Source organism: Cydia pomonella, chromosome 1, assembly GCF_033807575.1.
Source record: "Cydia pomonella isolate Wapato2018A chromosome 1, ilCydPomo1, whole genome shotgun sequence".
Classification (NCBI taxonomy): Eukaryota; Metazoa; Arthropoda; class Insecta; order Lepidoptera; family Tortricidae; genus Cydia; species Cydia pomonella.
This window is the reverse complement of record NC_084703.1, coordinates 39,970,011-39,993,698: the sequence shown is the minus strand read 5'-3', so window position 1 is coordinate 39,993,698 and position 23,688 is coordinate 39,970,011. Positions and strand designations below refer to the sequence as shown.

The 23,688-nt window shown below is 34.9% G+C and overlaps 1 protein-coding gene across 1 annotated transcript in view; it reads left to right on the top strand.

Moving 5' to 3' along the window:
- Positions 1-275: 275 nt before the first annotated feature.
- The window catches only part of LOC133523254 (uncharacterized), a 39,859-nt gene continuing 16,446 nt past the window's right edge, over positions 276-23,688 (top strand). The window contains exons 1-3 of the mRNA XM_061858744.1: positions 276-763; positions 6,594-6,738; positions 12,338-12,514. Of these exons, the coding sequence (XP_061714728.1) occupies positions 730-763; positions 6,594-6,738; positions 12,338-12,514 (356 nt within the window). The 5' untranslated portion in view covers positions 276-729. The remainder of the gene's footprint in view (positions 764-6,593; positions 6,739-12,337; positions 12,515-23,688) is intronic.

Here is a 23,688-nt window from a genome sequence, read left to right as displayed (position 1 = left end):
CCAGAAATTGAAAATTTTGTAAAAATATTTGAAACGGCTATTAAATTAATCAAATTAAATATTATTTAAGATAGACGATAAAAATAAATTATAAACGTCAGTATTTTAAACGTAAAACTCATTTATACCTACTTGATTCGTATGAATTAGTGAAACAATAAAAAAAATCTACATCTTCCTCGGGAGTTTTAGCTTTTTTTCACAACCCATAACTCCCGTTGGAACAATATATGCCTCTGTCCTTCAGTATATCTGCATGAAATAGGTAATATCTTTTTCGACCAAGTGTGATGAAAAAATGTTATCAATGTGCTAATTAACACTCTGTGGACTAGGGGCATAATGAAGTCTATTAAATACTGAATTATTCAGTCAGTTATGCTATTAACATCGCTAAACAGATTTTTTCATTAAACAAGTTAATTAAGACAAAAGTGAACGACCGCCCTAAAACCGCCTGTCCATACAAATATTTTCCTTACATTAGGGACTTCGCTCCAAACTTATACAATAATCAAAAAATATCAAACGAAGAGACATAGCCTACGAAGTTAATATACAACAAATTGCACAAAAAAATCTATCACATTAATATTAAGGGAGAAAAATGGGGACTACGTTTGTATGGAGAAGCGGCCGGCCCCTTTCCTCACACAGTTACAAGACTTATAAAACGACGTGAGAACTTCAGAGAGTTCGGAGCCCGTTCAGAGTGTACACAGCTTCAGAATGAGTGGTGGGATCTGGTTGTTCACACTGTGTTGTAAGTTTTTATACTCTTTATCCTTTTGTGAAATATTTCCCTCTTTGGCCTTTTGTGAATTGTTTCCTTCCACTGGCACCGTCAAAACGTCCGAACAAAACTTTCCATGTGACTAAGAACTTCTAATTGTGATACGACTATTTGCCATTCGATATAATAACGGTGTGGTCAGAGTGTTTTATCGATATTTGCGTGTTAAGCCGCAATCCTATAGTGAAACTGCCCCTGGCTGAAATGTATACCTTTCTTAGAAGCGTTAATTGGTCTTATTATAAGATATCATTTTACAATATTTCAAGCCTGGATCCCCCTTGGTTTGGATAAAAATATATATAAAATCTTTTTTAATTTTTCTAAGCTACATTAATGGTTAGATTTCTTTGAAATTCGGATTATACATGGCACTAATAGCAATACATTTTCAAAAAAAAAATCAAGGTTCTAACTTATTTACAAAGGCCTAAAAAAATATTTTTTTTATGTTTAAATTTTTTTTTATTCTATTTACAAGAGGGCGACAACCTCAATTTTTAGGTATTTACAATACAATATTGTATGAAATATATTTTTTTTATAAAAATCCATTTGTGGCAACAAGGTAAAAATGTCTTCCTAATGCAGGCCATTCGACTTAAGGCGTCTGTAGGTTACACATTGTGTACTTCCGCTTTTACAACCATTTAGTAGGTATTAACGAGCAGCAGCTAGTCGAGCAGAAAAATTGTTTACACTCTTTTGATACGTAATATTTTTTTAAGGCAGTATTGCGTATTTCATAATAGGAATGTTTACGTAGTAGTTGTTTACGTACAGCAATAGTAGATTACATACCGAGGCCAATAAAATAAGAAATGTCTCAGAACACATGTAATTATCGGCCGAAGCGAAGCTGAGGTCTATTATGACACACGCAATACTGCCTTAAAAAAATATTACGTATCAAAAGAAACTAAAAAAGTAAAGCACATTTTATTAAAATCCTACAATTTACACCTAAACATAACACTTATAATTACTCATCCTCGTCACTGTCTGTATTAATACTAACATTTATACCTTCGGTCTTGAACAGTGCACAGAGTTTATGGCTAGGCCGCGGAATTCTGGATAAAAATCTGCCATACGACAAGTAATATATAATTGCCGCTACATGTGAACAACAACCTACTGTTCTTAACCAATTCGCACATTCACAACAATATTGATCGATTGCTTCTACTCCCGTCTTTTCGCCATTATACTTTATGAAGCATCTATATACCTTCTTACAAGGAAGGGTACCCAGCTGTCCGACTCCGATTTGATTCATTTTGATATATGTTATAGAGTAGTCTAAAATAACGGACACGTATTTTTTTTAGCTGCCCAAGCTCAACCTGTTAGGAGAAAATGGCCTTCAAAGTACTAAAAAGTTACTAAATCTTCTAACTCCTATAGAAAGTGATGCTCAAGCAACTTGCTAGTTAATGGCTGGCTTGAGTATATGTTTGAAAGCAGCAAAAAATAATGAGCACGTGTTTTGTTATATCGGCTAAAACTCATTTTTTCCTAAAAAAAATCGACATTCGAAGTTTTATAATATCTTATCGCTAAAGTTACACATAAAGACAGGATTTTTTTTAGGAAAACTCGCCGACTTTTCCCCTCCTTTTTTGGGGATTAGCCAGAAGTTAGTCGTGTAGCTAGTGCATCCGCGAATTTTGTATAATCCAAGTAAATATTGCTAAACGGTATCACCTGAGACCAAAGTGCATACTCACTTCACTTACTTCGCCTACTAACAGGTAAATCGCGACTTTGTTATGGTTTATCGATACCTACTCACATCACTAGATTATCGACGTTAAATGTCGATTATTGCCCATCACTTTTCTGTCTGTGTACATATTTAAAAACTTGACCCCGCCCCTAAAATTAGTGCGATAGGGACAACTGCAGCTCAGGCGAAAAATCCTCCGTAAAAATCTCAATAATAGAGGTTTCGTACTCGACTCTTTCCTCCTCTAGTGCTTTGAAAAAAAAATATAAAAAAAAAATCAAAACATACCGACACAGATATTGGTAATATTAATCTGTGTTCAAAAAATCATTGCTCCAGCTTCAAAAACCACGGAGGAAACAGTCGAGTACGTTTGTATGGAGAAATGACCACTCCTGTTGCCTCTTAAGGTGCAATAAGTTCGTGTTCTTCTCTCACTCTCTGAGATGGAAGTGCGTGCTGCGTGCCCGGTAGCGAGGATATAATGTTTTTTTTTTAATCTTAACTGTGTCTTCATAATTTACTGTGAAGTAAATAATAATATAATAAATAAAAAAGTCATCATGGTATTACCGATTTTTAGAAGTAATTTTCATATTTTTAGCTTTTGTGCATAATTTGTTACAAATGTTTCAGTACATTTTAGACCTATATTCGTGATTTTATCTATTGAGCAAAAGCCAAAAACTCAGGATTCGAATCAATACAGGCCCTCGAGAAAGGCCTTAAGATTTCTATTCAATGATTCAAAAAAGCGCTAAGGTTTTTTTTATCCGACCAAACATCAAACGAAATATCGTAACAGTAAGCCCTAACTTTATCGATAATATAAATTATTTGACATTTAGGATATAATCCATATACAGTAACATTGTCGATTTTTTTATGGGATTTGTCTGCGTCAAATCCGGATGTTCTGATTTTTTGTGAACTTGTTAATGATGTTGGCTCAATGAATAACCCAAGTTTGTGTCTTCGAGCGCCGAACGCAACTTTGTCAAAAAACGAAAAAAGAAACGCTAAAATTTCGGTTTTATTTTAGATTTGGGCGATTATAAACCTAAAGGACTTGTTTATGATATTACCTTCTCGGTGCGTTTTTAAAGTAGACTAAATTGTGTCTGTAAACGAGACTAGAATTGTGTCTGATAAAGAATAGAATAATATATTTATTTCAAGAATTTGGCATTACAAGACCAGCAGTACATTGATCCCCACACTAGGCTCAGCCTGTCACGTGGGAATCTCAGAGCTGAAGTATCGAAATGGTGCGGTTCTCATTTTAACAGAATACATTATTGTTAAAGCTAAATTAAATAAGATTTTTTTATTATATGACTAACTATCAAACTAAGCACAAAAACAGTTAAAAAGGTCTCAGTAAGTTGTATGTAAGTGAAAGTGTTTATGTGAGGGTATGTGTGTATGTATGTATGAATATGTGCGTGTGTATAACGACGAAATGTGAGAGAAAACAAAAGGATTTCAAAGTTTATAAAAAATGGGGAAAGAGTCAGCTCACCAGGCCCAATCTATGCTATATATCTCCCTGCTCTTAAACAATAATAAAATAAAAAACTTACTTACAAATAAAACTCAATTTCGGTTTTCCGTGCGGAAACTGTCAACTTTCGCCACGCTGGCGCTGCGCTAAACGACAGACGACGTTTGTATGGAGAAATGACCACTCCTGGGGGCCTACCGCGAAAACCGAAATTCGCAAATTACGGGGATCTTTCTCTTTTACTCTTAGTAAGACGTAATTAGAGTGACAGAGAAAAATGCCCGCAATTGACGAATTTCGATTTTTCCCGGTAGCCGCCCTATTGCCTCATACAGTCTTAATAAAGTAATGTGTGGTGTGGACTACTTCATATCATCTGTCATCCCAATACATTTTTAGGGTTCCGTAGTCAACTAGGAACCCTTATAGTTTCGCCATGCGCATGCCCGTCTGTCTGTCTGTCTGTCCGAGGCTTTGCTCCGTGGTCGTAAGTGCTAGAAAGATGAAATTTGGCATGGACATATAAATCAATAAAGCCGACAAAGTCGTACCACAAAATCTAATTTTTTTTTAGGTTTCTTCCCCTACACGTAAAGTGGAGGTGAATTTTTTTTTGCTTCAACCCTACAGTGTCGGGTATCGTTGGAAAAAAGGTCTTTCAAAACCAATAGGGGTATTCAACAAACATTTTTTGATAAAGTGAATATATTCGGAGATAATCGCTTCGAAAGAAAAAAAATGTGTCCCCCCCCTCTAACTTTTGAACCATAGGTCCAAAAAATATGAAAAAAATTGTGGAAATAGAAAGACGTTAAATGAAAACTATAGCGGACATGATAAGTTTAGCTGTTTTTGAGTTATCGCAAAAAGTTTCACCTTCATAGTAAAAAGACGTACATTCACAGTTGTTAAACGTTATTACGACATTAAAATATGTAAATAAGCTAAAATTTAAGAAAAAAATTTGCTTATTTAACTCATTCTATTTTTATTTAATTTGTCTAAAACAGTTTCATTGGCTGTATGAGTAAAGCCGTTGACTATTGGCAATTTTTAGAACGAAAGAGTAAAAATTAAAAAGTAAGAGACAATAGTTATTTGTACAACAAGAGAGCAAAGTTTGATATTTCTTCGAGTGCTTGTTTTGAGTCCCGTGCAAGCGAAAGATTCTATAATACGCTCGCTACGCTCGTGAATCTAATTTAGAATCTTGAGCGTAGTAAGGGACTCGAAAGCGCACGAGATGTAAATAACTTTGATCTCGTGTAGTACACAAAAATTTTCACGTCAGTCAGCCATCAAAAAATACAACCTAAAAAAATGTAATCCAGACGGACGGATCACTATTTAACTCATGTTTTCTGAAGGTATTCTGACAATTATCTTTAATTACCGCAATAAAACTATACCACAATAAATATTTCAATAAAATAATACGAAAATAATGAATTAACGAACATCAATTGACAGTTCAATCGACAACTTTTTTTTGTAAAAAAAAAAACCTTTGTAAGATCCGGTCCGAATTCCGGGTACTACTTTTTGTCAACTATAGTAGAGATCGTTACAAGTAGTTAAGTAGAATTATTTACTGCGTAACAATTGCGTAAATTTGAATAAGTTCATTGTTTTGATTGTATAATAAAATACGTAAAATATGGTTTTTATTAAATTTTAAACTTTTATTTCATTAATTAATTATTACGAATGTAGACTCGTAGAGTGTTTTAGAACGATGCGGTCTGACTTATTTCGGGGGTCTATTATAAACCGTCAATATACCGTTGAATTACGTATGCACTTTTTTTGTCTCTTTCTTTTTGCTAATGACGTGAAAGGGGTAAAGACAATAGAAGCCAAATATTTCGAACTTGTATTAGGCCCCGCACGTTGAAATGACATTCGAATCCAAAAGTCACTTGAATGTTATTTTGTCTCACTCGGGGAGCAAAATGCGATTTTGCTCACTGTTTTTAAGCAGCAAATTACCCTTGTTCGAGCTGCTGACGTGAAAATTTGTTTATTGCACTCATGTACGATGCATTATGTCTAGGACTTATTGTTATACTTTACTTTTTCATGCTTTAATGAACCAAATCATTTTAAAATTACTGCAGTTTGCTAAAATATGTGTTTTGTTTATCTATATAGCAATCTAAATGTTTTTCGCTATGGGATATTTATCTTTAGACATGCAAAGTCTCCGATTGCAAGTAAGTCTATTACTTTAATTAGGTACTGATTATGTAAATTTGCCTATTTCTTTAACGCTGGTGAAAGGTACCGTTTCATCCCTTGGTTAACAATCTACTATACTTTAAGCTCCAGTTTAGCTTATTGTGACGGAAGAGTAACTACGGAACGCTACACTGAGCATGGCCCGACATGCTCTTGACGGTTTTATTTTGATTTGTTGGCGTTTGTCGATGTACGCTTGTCATCTTGACTAGGCCCTCTGTTATTACAATCAGAATACGCTGCCATGGTGGCAGATACTTCTGACGCGTTGTTTCAAACGCTACTTACCATTGGTGTTGGCTGTACATATCTTACATTGTTGGTTGCAGTGGCAGGATGGACATCGGGACAATATATGTTTAGTGGCAAAACCAATTATCAGTCAATGACGAATTTCTTTGAGCCTCGCCATCGCGGAACTTTATACCTGCCGCCATGCATCAAGGACTTATTGAACTGCTGGGAAGTCATGAAGTAAGACAACTATCTATTCTTTATAAATACACGGAATGATACACGTAATATCGGTTTGCTTTAACGCGTGAAAGTAAATAGTGAGGTAGTAACCGGTATCCTTACCATAAGTTTGACTCTGACATATTTGCTAGCGACTACGTAAACTAACTCACAATGCATCTCCCTCGTACTAACATTGGTGCAAGGGACATGCACTGCGTTTGAGTTGGCGCAGTCGCTATCCCTAATTATATTATAAATGCGAAAGTAACTCCGCATGTCTGTCTGTTACATCTTCACGCTTATACCGCTGAACGGTTTTAGATGAAAAGACATGGTCCAAGACCCAACAGAGTTAAGAATTAGGTCATTAGATACGTATTTCTTTTTTTTTTTTTTATAAATAATTTAATTGTATTTAATTTTTTAATTGTATTTCTAAGTATGAACTTCATTTCGTTCTAATGGGCACCAAGTGGAATTCCATTGCTCGATCCAATAAGTCCACGCCCATAGAACGAAATAAAGTACGAGTACATACATATAAATACCTATCTAATGACTTAACTCTCATTTCTGTTTGTTTTTGGAGCAGGAAACCAGGATCCATACAAAGTTGTCCATGTTCTTTGGTATGGTTTTTATTTATTTAATCGTATGGCATTTTTTTTTATCAGAATACAGACAGCTATAGATGTATATTTAGTGCAGTCAGCCACTTGATGGCCTCGTCGCTAAGGGTGATCTTTGGTATGGTGATAGTTTGAGTGGAGTTAGTTAAGATGGAGAAAAGATAAAGGGCAGAGTTTTAATTAATGATGATCATAATTCGACGCTGACGAAGTTGATTGCAGGCAGAAGCTAGTACTTAATAATAAAAACATTATTTAAAAGATATTTTTATTGTAAATGGGGTTTTATTTTATTAAGTAAAACTATTAGTGGTTTACTTCTGACCTCCCAAGATGGCACTGGTGTAACCTTAACAGACTTCGCACTGGCCATGGCCGCTGTGCTCATTACAAACCCCGGTGTGAATGGGTGGAGTTCCCGGCTTGCAATTGCGGTGAGGCTGCCCAAACAATCCAGCGCATTATTGAGGATCTCCCATAACGCGCTATGCCAATGGACCTCCTGGAGACCTGACCACCCTTAGCAACGAGGCCATCAAGTGGCTGACTGCCATTGATGTACGTAATAGCTGACTGCCCTTAATCTATATTTATAGCTGTCTGAATTTTGTTATAAACATTATAAAATAAATAAATAAATAAAGATAAAATAAATAAAATAAATAAAGGCACGTACTTAACCGGTCAACTTATTGGGTTTGGAGTGGAATTCTACCAGGATTGAATAGAGTAAAACATTATATTGTCGCAGACAGCAAAACGATACGTGTATTTATTTGTTTGTAAACTGACAATATAAAGAAACACAGACAAAACAAAATAGCTTCCAGCTAAGGAACATTGGGTTTAAAACCTGTTTGGTTTATATGTTCTAACACAACTAATCAAATTTCGGCAGTTAATTTTTTTTTATTAGGTACTGATTACACGTTACAAACAACTAATTTATTGTTTTATTTTTATAATAAAATGTATGATCACGATTTTCATTATAACAGGAATTATTAGCGAGAGAAATGCAAATTAACGATTTAGGGTAACGGCACCAGTCATGGGACATTTAAGACGTAATTTGTATCATTTGTGACATTTCCCTGATACATGTACAAATTCTTGTTGAATGTTCTATCCATCTTTTATGTTTCAGGCGTATTGTACAAAAGATACTGGAATTCGTTTCCACATAATCAACAAATTAAAATTATTTATTTTTATCTCCAGTCGTGGACCACAAAGCTATAATAATAAATAATAATAAAATGTTTATTGAGTTAGCACAAACAAACGTGATTTTGACTGGGCTGGTGCCACTTTTTAAGCGTACATGACACTTGTGTCAAGAGACACCGCTCTCCCGTAGGTGGTAACAGAATTTTTACATATAGGTACAATAGCTAGGCTTAAGACTTAAAACGAACATTTTTTTTTATAACTTAAAAAATAGAAAGAAATTTAGTAAGTATATAAAACAATTTTTAACAAAAATCTGTTCTTAATAGAGAAAGCGTAGATTTATAATTTTGAAGGTACAATTTGTTGGACAACATTTTTTATAAAGTTTTAATAATCAAGGGAATAAGTGTGTGTGTGTGTGTGTGTGTGTGTGTGTGTGTGTGTGTGTGTGTGTGTGTGTGTGTGTTTGTGTGCGAAAATGAATCTGAAGACCAATGCATTAGCTGATGGAATAAACCGTTTTTTTTTAAATGATGTAGTAATATACAATTAATATTAGACGACTCCAACTAATATGTTTTCAACGTCATTATAGCTTTTAGTTTTAATCCATATATTTAGTTTATTTAAACATTCTTTAGCGCTTACGGGGTAAATATTTAACAACTTATTTATAAAATTATACAATTTAACCGATTGAGCTACATACTGCCTCTTTGCAAAAACAGATTTTGGTACAGGAGCTGTTATCACATCAGGTTTTCTTCGTTTAGATTTATTTTCGTCTGTTTCGGGACTTTCGGGTGTATATATGGTTTCTTTATGTCTTCGTAAAACTGCATTAATTATATATAACTTTCTAACTGAGAGCAGTTCCGAAATTTGGTAGAGCTCACTGGTAGGGCATGAATAGGGCTTAAAGTACATTACCTTGATTAACGCTCTTTGAGCCCTTTCTAATTCCAAAAACTTTGTTTTTGTGGCACCACCCCAGATTGGAATACAGTATGCAAGAACCGACTGAGCAAGAGAAATGTAAATTTGATTAAGTAGCTTTTTTGTTGCTACGTGTCGAAGAAAAGAAAAGCTCCAGTGATGGAACTCCGGTAATGCAAAGGAACCAGTGATGGGTCCCCTATATTGGGACATGAGTACACGAACCAAACGATCTGAAATGTTAGAATGAGAATAGAGAACATCGATTTTAATTTAAAATAAATGTATTTAATTCTACAATTTAATATATTAGGGCTCATTCGTATTCAGACTGCACCAGCATTACTGCAGCAGTATTGCAGCGCGACATGACTGCAGACTGCATTGCTGCCTCAGAATTGCGGCCAGCAGTAATGTGATGTTGCAATACTGCTGCAGTAATGCTGCTGACTATTATACCATACTACCACAAACCTCAAATTTTAAAATAATTGACATGTTTGTTAACTACAATTTACTTATGTATTCTTAAAACATGAAATTATGGCATGACAAGCATCATTGTATAAGTTTGTCATACCTATTATAGGAGGTATCCAGTTGTACAGCTCCTATAATGGGATTGGGCAAAATATCAATTTTTTTACATCTCTGGAGTAACAACATAATATGTTGTACACCTAATGTCATGGTAAATGCAATTAAAGAAACACATTCTAGTTTATTTTTATTTAAATAGATACTTTTCTCATAACTTACAAACCTTTTTCATATCGTATTTGCTTATCGGATTTATAAACAACCGCTATCTGACATTGACTCAAGTCAATCAGTTTAAATATCGTCCAAAAGTTGAAAGTGCACTTGTCAAGATTACGTTTACATCCTCAAGGTAAAGTTATTCACAATAAATATCAGGATGTGTTGAAGAAAAACGTTGGCGTTTCAACCTAAAATAATTTGATATCTGGGAAAGAAGTGGAACTGCGTAGTACACACTACTATGAATTATTTAAATTTGCCCCGATTACTACAGTAGATTTAGAATGGTCCTGAAATGGATTTTCACCTCGATCTTCTATATATTCCGCGTAATCGGTTATCCAAGTACGTAGTTTCTTCTTGCGTAGCATGTCGACTGGATAATGTTAATGAATTAATGATAGTAAATTAATTCGTAGTATATAATTTCTAAGATTGGCATTGATTGACTTGAGTCAATGTCAGATAGCGGTTGTTTACAATTGCGATAAGCAAATATGATAAAGAGGTTTGTAAGTTATGATAAAAGTATGTATTTAGATATGTCACTCTTATTTTACTATTACGATCATTCCCGTGAGTATGATGATATTGTATGTAATTAGTTAACCGAAATAATATATTTTATAATGTAAGCTTACCTAGGTACCTGATGTAATATTGTGTAAGTATGTAAGACACCTGGCATGTAAGATAATGAGTTTGATCAATAAATTTCTGATTCAAAAAAATTTCGTATGGATGTCGATAGCACTAGGAAAAGTGCATTTTTGCTCCCGTCACCCGGGCTTTCATATGGTAGATAAGTGGTAGAACACTGACCATACACTGACACATAGACAGTTAGTCCTTATAAGGCTAATCTGCCAAAAGTGAAGCCGAAACACGATCGATGTGTGCGTTCGACGCTCGTATCTTACGCTCAGCGACACACGTATATACAAAAATGGGTTGCCAGTGTTCATTTATTCCCCTCAAAGTAGAGGGATTTTAACCACATCCTTATACTTGGCTATCAATCATTTGGAAGTGTGTATGTAGATATTAAATTTGTAGGAAAAGCTTTCAAGGTTTCTTTTCGGGACTTTGCATTTCTGTATTTTGTGAAATAAGGTTTAAATAAATAAATGTGGATTTTTTATTTTACAAATATGCACAAAATAATAACAATAATTTTATGAGCCTATTTACAAAGAGTGACGTTAAAATTCTGTTTGCAACATATCAATAGCCCTGGAACTGGGCCATTACCGCGAAAATAGAAGTTCGTCAATTGCGGGCATTTTTCTGTCACTCTAATTACGTCTTAGTGAGAGTAAAAGAGAAAGATCCCCGCAATTTGCGAATTTCGGTTTTCGCGGTAGGCCCCCTGTAGCTGAAACTTTCCGTCCATCTTGCAGATAGAAGCGGATCAGTCGGAAATCTAAAACGAATATTACACATAATAAAAATATGAATTTAAACTGTAATGTTATAAAAGACAAAACATAATTTGAAATAAAAGAAAGAAAAACTAAAAAAGAATATAATTTTCTATAGTCATACAAAGGAACTTTAAGTTTATCAATGTAATCGTCATGCCTCATTTGGAGGAAAAAAGATTCATATCACCTGACAACATTTATAAGTAATGGCGACTGACAAAAATTTGGATTTTTGTTTTTACAATTACGTAAAAATATCACATCAAACTCTATACTTACGCGTGAAATGTTATATGTGGCGGTTTGTTTTTATTCACTGATCCCACAGTCTTGTGACACCCATTCACCGCATAAACAACCATCTTTCTTGTATTTTTAATTCATAACCGGGAGGCCGTTCGGATACGATGACACGAGTGCGACATAATGTCGTATTCGAAATGGCTTCACTAGGGATGTACAGATTAGGCATCTATGCTAATTATAAATCTATGCGGTAGAATATGATTATTAATCATTTATAGTATCTACAAAAAGCCTACTTTTAAGTCTGCCTGTTGCGATAGGAGGGTAACTAACTGAACCGATATGCGGGTAACTAACCGAACAGCATGGCCCGATATGCTCTAGGCTGGTTGTTTTCCATTATTTACTTGGTCTTTTAAAAATATATTATTTTATGTGTTTCAGCCCTGATGTGGTTTGTAAAAACTACACTGAAGGTCGTAATCGTCACATTGTACGTCTTGACACTATTTGTATGGACTTAAGATTCCAGTGCCGCGAGCCAACCGGCTATGCACCGTTCCCAGAAAACACAAACAGAACTACTAACCTTTTTAATTACTGTCCAGAGACAAAAAAAGTGTAAGTATAACAAGTCACTTTCATTAAATATTTATATATTATGTGTGTCAGTAGCGGCGCGTGAAAATTCAAGCTAGGCAACTCGCAACAAAGAAAAACACCTTAACATTAAGTACTTTTTGTTTTCATGATAAAAGTGAAGGGTGCGCTAGGTGTGTCCTTGGGCGCGACCTTTTGCAGTTAATGTATAACCACCTTTACCATACTATTTTCATAAATCCAAACTCTGTTTAAAATTTCAAACCCTTTTATTTTAAGTTGTTATCAGGTAAGTATTACAATTTCTTACAATTATTCGTGGTTACCATAATGTCAAGTTAACAAATATATCTAACAAGGGTTTTCTCGTTTATCGCTGACATTCCACCTATTCTAGCGTCCATAATCCACCTTATATAGCAGTGTTGCCATCTTAAACATCATACAAGTTCAACATTTTTAATTTGTTAAAACCTTTTTTTTTACAAAATACTTCATTCTAACTGCACATATTTATTACAAAGGGTATTAAAACTGACATAAACGGTACTACAAATCATCAAGCGACATTTTATTAAAATTATTACCCGCCATGTCAACGAATTTAGCCTGATTTAGTTAAGAATCATCACATCCGGCCATCCGTACAAGTGCAACTTCCGGTGCATTAGCTCATTACTCGTGAAGGAAATCTAATAATAGGTAGTCTATTGTGTGACTGCTGGTTAAAATTAAATTCGAATACTGTTTGTAATTGAACTTCATTTAAAATAAAACGTCACCTCGACTTACATTAAAATAGAGATCAAATCAAATAGCTTTGTTTATAAGAGTTGCTCTAAATTTGAATGTAATTAAAGTATTAGTTATCGTTTTTTTTTAACGTAAACATTAAGACGTTACCACAGATACAGGTTTAGACGATTATCTTATCGTTTCTGAACATATTGTAGAAAAGTTATAATGACAATTAAAATAAAAACAGTTACATGTCTGCTAAAATCTTAATTAACATTTTACTACAAACAAAATACAAGGAATAGGAGATAAGACACATTAAACAATAATCATCACATTCGGTCTATAATTTAAATCTCCTGTGAGACTCGTTTAACACTTTTGTTGTTGTTTAGATATAGAAAAAATATCGTCACTGTCATAATCTGACGCACGACGATAATCGATATAGAGCTTTCATTGATAGGTTTACTCTCATTTATGATCTTTGCATATAATGCAAAAAATAGGGTGACACACAAAAGTAAACTAAAATGAAAACAAGAGCAATAGTAAGAGCTAGTAAACGCAAAAGGCAATTATATTTACAGACAATGCAGTCTAATAGCGATACAATTAAAAATAAGTACAAAAAAATACTGCCAGGTCTTGAAAGCAGTACCAAGGTAATCTAAATGCAATACAAGTATAAATTTTATCAGAGTGAAAACAAAAGCAAAGCAACATGGAAAATTATAAAAAATAACACAACTTAAGTAAGCACTATAAAAGAAGCAGTAGAATCCATTTAAAGACAACATTGTAATAAATGAACTTATCGAAATTGCAAACACATTTAATCATCATTTCATTAATAACAATAATCATACCTCGAATAAAGCGCAAATTAGCAGATCAATCACTGAACCATGTTTTACGAGCATTTTATGACTCCAGCGACCGTCCAAGAAATAATAAATATTAGAAGGCAGTTAAAGAATTAAAAAAATACGGGATATGACCAAATTCCAATAAGGTTAATTAAAGCAAGTGTCTAATATATTGCGCGACCCTTGGTTCATATTATAAACTTAACTTTGGAAAGTGGAGTTATTCATGATGATTAAAAAAAAAGACGCTAATAAAACCCTTGCACAAAAAAGGTTCTAAACAAGATGTGAATAATTATAAACCTGTTCCATTATTGCCCAAAATTTCTAAAATATTTGAAAAAGTTATCTTAAGCAGAATACTGTCATTCATTAAAAAATATAATATTTTAAATAAAAATCAGCTAGGGTTCAAAAAATAAAGAATACTACATTAGCCATATTTACATTTTGCGGCAATTATGGGCAGTTATACGTAAAAAAACGACGTCTATTGTGCTCTTTATAGCCATTCAAGGCTTTCGACTATGTTTGTCACAACACAAAGTACTATTAAGACCATGTGGGCATTCGAGGGCCTGTTTTAAAACTTACTTACGTTATGGATAGGACACAAGTTATTGTACTGGACTTATATGATAAACAACGAAAACAGTTACAAGAGTACAGTCTAATTACGAACATAATCCTCAGAGTGTGCCACAAGGAAGCGTCCTGGGCCCATTATTGTTTTTAGTTTACGTAAACGAGTTTCCTCTAATAATGGACCACTTATGTGTTATATTCACAGATGACGCTACAATATTTATATCTGACAATACTGTGATATTAGTAACGAAATATATAGGACTCTGAGATTAGTTATACATTGGTTATCAGCTTTAAATTTAAAATTACACATTTACTAACTCCAAGCAGGTGTTGCAAAGTATATACATTACCATTGACAATAAAACAATTGAGCAAGTAGAGAGTACTAATTTTCTAGGAATAACTATAGATGGTAATCTAAATTGGAAATTATATATCGGAAAAAAAACCAACATAATATCAACAGACGTTGCCAAACAAGCATATTACGGTAATTTTTATCCATTATTAACCTGTGGCATCATATTCTGGAGTAACTCAGTAAATGTCCAAACAACCTTTGCTCTCCAAAAAAAATGTCTGCGAAATAAAAACAATGGAATCGCTTAGACCTTTTTTTATACACTAAATCTGACCTTGCCATGTATATATATTGGAAATGTATTTTTCACGTCAGCAGCTCGAACAAGGGTAATTTGCTGCTTAAAAACAGTGAGCAAAACCGCATTTTGCTCACCGAGTGAGACAAAATAACATTCAAGTGACCTTTAGATTCAAATGTCATTTCAACGTGCGGGGCCAACATTTTTTCAGGTTGTCTTTTTTGATGGCTGACTGACGTGAAAAATTTTGTGTACTACACGAGATCAAAGTTATTTACATCTCGTGCGCTTTTGAGTCCCTTACTACGCTCAAGATTCTAAATTAGATCTAGATTAGATTAGATCTATTATATAATCATTCGCTTGCACGGGACTCAAAACAAGCACTCGAAGAAATATCAAACTTTGCTCTCTTGTTGTACAGTCAGCATCAAAAGTAGCGGATCAAACAAGGTTTCAAAAGTGTCTACCATTCTGTAACAGCTTAACAAAAAGTGATGGTTTTATATGTAGAACAGTTTAGACTGTAAAAGATATACTTTTGTGGATAAATTTTAGAGAATTATCTATATTTGGAAAAGTTATCCGGAATATCAGATACTTTTAGATCATTGTTTCATCCGTTATTGATGTTGACTGTACAAATAACTGTACTGTACAAATTTGTTAAAGAACACAACAACATCTTTTTTTTTTTTAATGTAATTCTGAGGAAAATATACGTTCTCAATACAGATATGATATATGCACAGTTCGCCCTTCAAGTTACATTCTAAAAAAGAACTTATGTTAATGGAATAAAAATATACAATCAATTGCCTGAAAGTATTAATTAGTTTTATAAAATGTCGACAATAAAATATCTTATCTTATCTTATCTGACAACTCCTTAAGGGAATCTATTACTAGACTTGTAGTTGTGGCATGTATGGGACGGAGAGGTGTAATCAAACACAAGTGCTTACTAGCGAGCGTCTGTATTGTAACTAACCCAACGTACATCGTCAACTTATGTATATCTATATCTTACACTACTACACACACCTCATCTGAGGGGTTGTTGAGAAAAAAAAATTGATGTAAAATCATTTTTTTTTTATATAAAACTATGTATATACTATCAAACATTTTTGTTTTATTTAAAGAAATCTAAACATATCGATAGTACAACAAAACACAATTATGAAATATGTTTACATAAAGTCAAACTATTAATGTTAACACAACATGACAAAAAAAAAAAAGCAGTAACACATGAGTCACTGATTAAAAATCTTAGTCCTATTTTTATGAACAAGATCGATCTTACCATCTATTTCTAACTTAACATTTACTCCATCGTCCTCAATCACTTTAAAAGGTCCTTTAAAAAGATTATCAAATTTTTTTCCAGTTTCTGACTTAATCAAAACTAGATCATCCTTTTTATAAGTCACTGAGTTAGATAACTTATCATAATATTTTTTTCGTAATTCCTTAGATTTTAACAAATTTTACTTGGCATCCTTATGAGCTATTTGTAGTCTGTATTTTAATTCTAGAGCATAATTATCGGGATTATACAGTGGTTGTACAGTTTTAATCAGATTACTAGGGATTTGACATTTCTTTCCGAAAACCAATTCAAATGGGGTATACTTTGTAATTGAATGTACTGTTGTATTGTATGCAAAGCACCAGAACGGTAGCCAATCGCTCCATGTGTCCGGGTGACCATCGCACTGAATTCTCATAAAAGCGGCTAAATGTTTGTGCATATTTTCCAAAGCACCTATCGATTGGTGGTGATAAGCGGTCGAATTAATCTTATTTATTTTTAATAACTTACATACTTCTTCCATAGTGGATGACATAAACTCGGTACCTCGGTCCGTTGATATCATACCTGGAATACCGTATCTTAATATAAAATTACTAACTAGAGTTTTTGCTACGCTAATCGCATCCTTGCGTTGCAATGGGTAAGCTTCAATATATTTCGTTAGCTCGCATTGTAACGTTAGGATGTACTTATTACCTTCCGTATCGGTGTCTAGCGATCCAAGCAAGTCGAGGTATATTTTCTCGAATGCTGACGACGCTGTTGTCGTGATAACCATAGGTTGTCGTATATTTTTAGAGTACTTTGTTACTTGACATTTACTGCATTTTTTCACGAAGTCTCTGACGTCACTCTCTAAAGTTGACCAATAATATTTAGACTTGATGTTACTAACCATTCGGCGAACGCCGGCATGTCCGCTGGTTGGTAGTAAATTATAGTCGTTAATGATAACTCGTCTCTCGTCTTTGTCATCTATTCGGATTATATTTCCTAGGATTATTATTCGCGGTCCGGACCAGTCTTTCATCGTTTTTATTTCATTTAACAATGTTTTTATAAATAACGCGTTTTTATCATTTTTATCATACATAACTCGTCTATATTTATATTTCTACAGAAATCACTCAACATATTCACAAATACGGCTCGCGTGAAATGAGACATATAGTTAAGGTTTATGTAGAGATGTTTTTTATCCCTTGCGTACGCGAAACAATCTTTTTCTCTAGTTATTAACTTATTTTTTCTTAATTTTCTTAACTCGTGTTCTGATTCAAACAACATTTCTATTGAGTCATTAGGTTTTCTTAATATTTCCGCAATTCTCGGCTGTTCAGACCTTGAATTCTCGGGTATACTAAGATCTCCTACACTCTCGTCACACAACTCCTCCTCTTGCCTCAACTTCTTACTCTGTTTCCTTGTCATAACTGTAACTTGTTCGCTCATACTTTTTAATTCGTCGGACGAAATTGAAATTCTACTTAACGCGTCTGCCACTACGTTCGAACTTCCTTTTATGTATACTATTTTATAGTCATATTCCTCTAATTGCAATCTAAATTTAATTAATCTACTAGACGGATCTTTCATGCTGAAAAGGTATAAGAGTGGTCTGTGGTCCGTCATTATTGTGAACTGTTTTCCAAATAAATAAGGTCTAAAATAGCGTACACTCCAGACGATTGCTAAAAGCTCCTTTTGAATGACAGGGTAATTTAACTCGGCTTTATTCAAGGGTCTACTAGCATAAGCTATAGGTCTCTGATCTTTGTTACATAGTACCGAACCGATTGACCTTGAGGATGCATCTGTTTTCAAAATGTACTCATTTTCTGATGAAAAATCTGGGTATTGTAAGATTGGGGGAGTAATAAGTTTCTCTTTTAATTTATTAAACGAATTTTGGCATTCCTCTGTCCATTGAAATGGTATATTTTTCCTACATAATTTGTTCAATGGTAATGTTATTTCTGCGAAATTTGGAATAAATTTCCTATAGTAGTTGCAAAAGGCTACGAATCTCCTAACTTCATCACTGTTTGTTGGTGTTGGGTAATTCTCTAAAACTTTAGTTTTTTGCGGATCTGGTAACACGCCTTCCGCTGATACTACATGCCCTAAATAAAGTAGTTGTTTTTTTCAGAAAATCGCATTTTTGGGGGTTTACTCTCAAGTTGACCTTACGTAATCTTTCTAATACGTCGATTAAGTTTCTATTGTGTTGGTCCATGTTTCTGCCGAAAACAACTAGATCGTCCATGTAAATAAAACACTTTTCGTACGAAAGTCCGGACATTGCTATTGACATTACCCGGGAAAATGCACTGGCGCTGATTTTGAGGCTCATTGGGAGCCTTTTCATACGGAATTGACCTTGACCTGATGAAAACGAAGTTATATTCCTACTGTCTCCGTCCAATGCTGTTTGATAATAAGACTGCTGTAAATCAAGATGGCTAAAATATATTGCACCTGACAGAGAATCTAAAATATCGGTAATATTTGGCAGTGGAAATTTATCGTCCTGGATAACATTGTTTACTTTTCGGTAGTCGATGACTAAACGCCATTTCTTTGTATTGTTGTCAGACTTTTTTGGTACTAATAGTATCGGACTATTCCAATCGCTTTTAGATTCTTCAATTATATCGTCTTTAATCATTTGATCGACCTGCCTATTAACCTCCGATTTCATCGACGCTGGCAACCTATACGGTTTCGTATATATGGGTTTCGTGTCCGGTTTCACAGTGATACTTTGGGTCGATACATTCGTAGTTCCTAATTTATCCCCGTCTAAATAAAAAACATCGGCGTATTTGGCACATATTGACTCTATAAGTTTTCTCTCTTCGTCATTTAAATGATTTAACTTCAAAGACGACAATAACCTTTTAACCCTTTCTACTCCGTTGTCGCATTTTTGAAAGTTGCAAATGTTATAATCACTCAAATTATCTAAAGTAGGTTCAAAAATAGGTAATTTTATGTTTTCGTCACTTGTATTTAAAATTCGCACTGGTATTCTACTTTGCTTAACTCTACTTATACTTCCCGCCAAGAATACATTTTCGGCCAATTTTTCGGAGTTTATAACGTAATCCTTTCCTAAATCGAATGATTTTACTTTAATTAAATGTATAGACTCACTTCTCGCTGGCAAAGATAAACAAGTTTCGTTTTCATTACTTCTTTGTATTCGTAACATACACCTTTGATTTCCATAATGCAAAGTAAGCTCGTCCTTTGTTAAGTCTATGATCGCATTATAAGTTCGCATGGAGTCTAAGCCAAGTACTCCGTCCGCATGACACGGCATATCCTGATCTTGCAAAACGTGAAACCTAAATTCAACCTATGAATTAATCGACATTCATGCCAATATCATTTCTTCCTATTCGCAATTCTACACAGTCTAAATTCCTCACAGTAAGTATTTAACCACATTCGCTATTGTGCACAGTCATTATTTGTGTACAGTAGCGATTCAGCCTTTTCGCAATTCTGCACAATCTGAATTCTACACAACGGCATTTCACCACAGTCGCTACTGTGCACAGTCATTATTTGTGCACATTAGCGATTCAGCCTTTTCGCAATTCTGCACAATCTGAATTCTACACAACGGCATTTCACCACAGTCGCTACTGTGCACAGTCATTATTTGTGCACATTAGTGATTCTCCCTGTTCGCAATCTCGCACAATCTTAATTCTACGCAATATCATGTGATAATAATATCATTATTTATTTATTAGGATAATGAAAAGACGACTAAAAGCTAAAAAATATAGTATAAATTCTATTAATAGAACATTATTACAGAGGCCGGGATGAAAGGGGTTGCCGGCCGAATGCATATAGTTATGAGGCAGGCAACCTTTTTTCACGCCTAGGTATGTATAGTGCTTCTCTCAAACTAGCAATGAAATTAAAAACAACTATTAAATAAGAAATATTGTTTTCAATTATTTTTTTCATTTCTGAATGTCATGATGCTGTGTTCCTATATCTGTGAAATGAAAATTAAAAAATAGTACTTAGTCGGCCTAGGCCTTTAATTTAATTGCCGGCTTCTTGGATGTGCTCCGCCCGAAACGAAATGTTTGAAGCCTAAAATACCGAACAGAATGACAATATTTCATTGCATGCTTGAGAAAATGATATTGCGTAGAATTAAGATTGTGCGAGATTGCGAACAGGGAGAATCGCTAATGTGCACAAATAATGACTGTGCACAGTAGCGACTGTGGTGAAATGCCGTTGTGTAGAATTCAGATTGTGCAGAATTGCGAAAAGGCTGAATCGCTAATGTGCACAAATAATGACTGTGCACAGTAGCGACTGTGGTGAAATGCCGTTGTGTAGAATTCAGATTGTGCAGAATTGCGAAAAGGCTGAATCGCTACTGTACACAAATAATGACTGTGCACAATAGCGAATGTGGTTAAATACTTACTGTGAGGAATTTAGACTGTGTAGAATTGCGAATAGGAAGAAATGATATTGGCATGAATGTCGATTAATTCACCTACTCCTGATATAATAGTACCCTTCTCATATATCTGCGATTCTGTGGGAACCGTTACTTTGTTGTAAAATTGATATACTTGCTCCATTGTCAATCATAAGAATAAGCTTTTTTCCACCTACAGTAAAATTTACATAGTCTAATCCGTCACATATAGTTAAAACTTTATGCTCGAAAAAACTGAACTCTGTCTGTCTCGTCACTTGTCGAACTGTGAGGGGTCTGCGGCTCGTGTGTATATGTATACACGTTTCCGCGGCGTCCACGACTCCTGCGAGTACTGAGATGTCCCCTAAAATTCGTACGTTGTCCACGGCCCCTGTGAAAATTATTACTAGGTACAGTACCTCTATTAGTGGGATAGCGTGGTATCCATGGGCTGTGGTAGGCTCTGGCTCGATTGGGTTGGTAGCTGGTGGGCCCGCGCCCACGCCAGCCGTAGCGCTGTGGCTGCTGGAAACCTCTTCTGTAGCCGTAGTTCATGTTCATGACTACTGGCTCGGGCTGGGGTCGCGCCAGCTCCTCGTCTTGGGCAGCTCTGACAGCTTCTTTTAATTCTGTGTATTCTCGGGCAGCTAAAATGGTACTAAGACGGCGGTTCCTCAAACCGTCCGTGATTTTCTTTATAGCTAAGGACTCGTTGATTGGTCTAAGGACATCGCGCGCCTCGGGCTTCCCGTCGGCTTACGCTATCGTTAGGCCAATGAACAACTCCTCGATCTTATCACCATATTGAGTAATAGACATATCGCGCTGTGTTATGTTATTTAATTGTTCAAGTAAAGAGACTGCGGATTTCTTCGGCAACAAATATTTTTGTAGATCAGTCACTAATTCGACAACAGTTTAATAACTCGATTTAAGTTTGAGTTGCGCAATTTTATTAATTCGTGTTTTAAGGACAAATGAAATTAGTAATTTTTTCTCGCAACTTTCGTTCAATATACTGTCTAGCATTTCAATACCGGAGATCATTTTTTCCACGGTCTCTTCCTTGCCGTCCAAAATAGGTATTAAGCTGTTCGCTTCTTTTATTTCGAATTTTTTCTCCATTTTAATTGGTTTTTCGGTTACACACTCTAAGACTTTATATTGTAAAATTTTACTATAAGCTTTATCTATTTTTTCACATAATAATTCTAAAATATAACACTCCTCGGACTCAGACAGATCATCTAAATTAACAGAAGAGATTAAAGATCGATAGTCCTCATATATCAACTGTGCATTGTCAATTTTTTCCTGACCTTGTTTTAGTTGCCTTCTTGCCTCGCCTAATTTTCGTAGGTATATGCGTATATTTTCTAACTTATTATATATAGTCTGTAATTCTAAATTCATACCCTTAACATTTCCGACGCTTTTCACTCCCGACACTTTTCACTTCACACACACACTATACGTAAAACGTCGCGCTTTCATCCACCGCTTATGCGCCTTCCTCCTCGTCGTCCTTGGCCGGAACTGACTTCCTCGTGGACAGCCTAGCTTGCAATCGTGCCCAAACTTCTCTCCTGACTTCTTTGTGTATGTATTTTTGCTGTGCCTTCTTGAAAAACTTGTACAGGACGCAGCAACCGATGAGGGCGAGTACGACGAAAAGAACGCTTATAAGGATGTTATTGACCTTTGTGTGATGCTCGCTCGTGCCCGTCGCATCATTCGATCCAACCGCATTCTGGGTGATCACAACCTCTTTCTCCTCCTGTTTGCTGTATCCTTGCCCCATCACGCCTGAGTTACTGTATTTTTTCTACACGAAAATTGTCCGTAATCGTATTAATAGTTTGCAGTACTGTCGCTTACGCAGTCCATATTGTAATAATCACGCTAACACTGAGGCGGCGAAAACATTGACACTACATCGTGCGGGCCGGCGGAGCCCGCGCTCGAGGTCACGGTCGCCATGTGGCATGTATGGGACTGAGAGGTGTAATCAAACACAAGTGCTTACTCGCGAGCGTCTGTATTGTAACTAACCCAACGTACATCGTCAACTTATGTATATCTATATCTTACACTACTACACACACCTCATAGTATTTGTTTTGTGGGCTTAGTCTTTATCCAGGGTTGTATTCGATCCGCGGCAACAACAGTCTCAAACGACTTACTTTTTTTGTTACATCTACGAAAATAATCAATTTGTTCCTGTTGCTGCAAATCATTTATGCTTAAGGTCACAAAACTTTTTTAAAGTACCTGAAGTGTATGTGGTCTCTTGATCAGAATAAATTCAAAAAGGTGATCTAAAATATGCTTTCTTTTCCTAAGAACATAAAAGTAGCTTTGGTTTTATGTCCTTCCCAGATTTTACAAATACATTAGTGAAGTAAATAGTAATGTACCAAATGATTCAGGATCTGTAATTTGTATATTCAAAAGCCAACGATCAATATTAATAAGTCAAGGGAGTAAACTTACACTCTGCCAAATTATGCCATTTCGACATTTAATTAAGGGATTTGGGCATTTATGAAAAGTGTATACCTTCGCCCTTCGCGTGGCAATTAAAACATACTACGCCAACATAATAC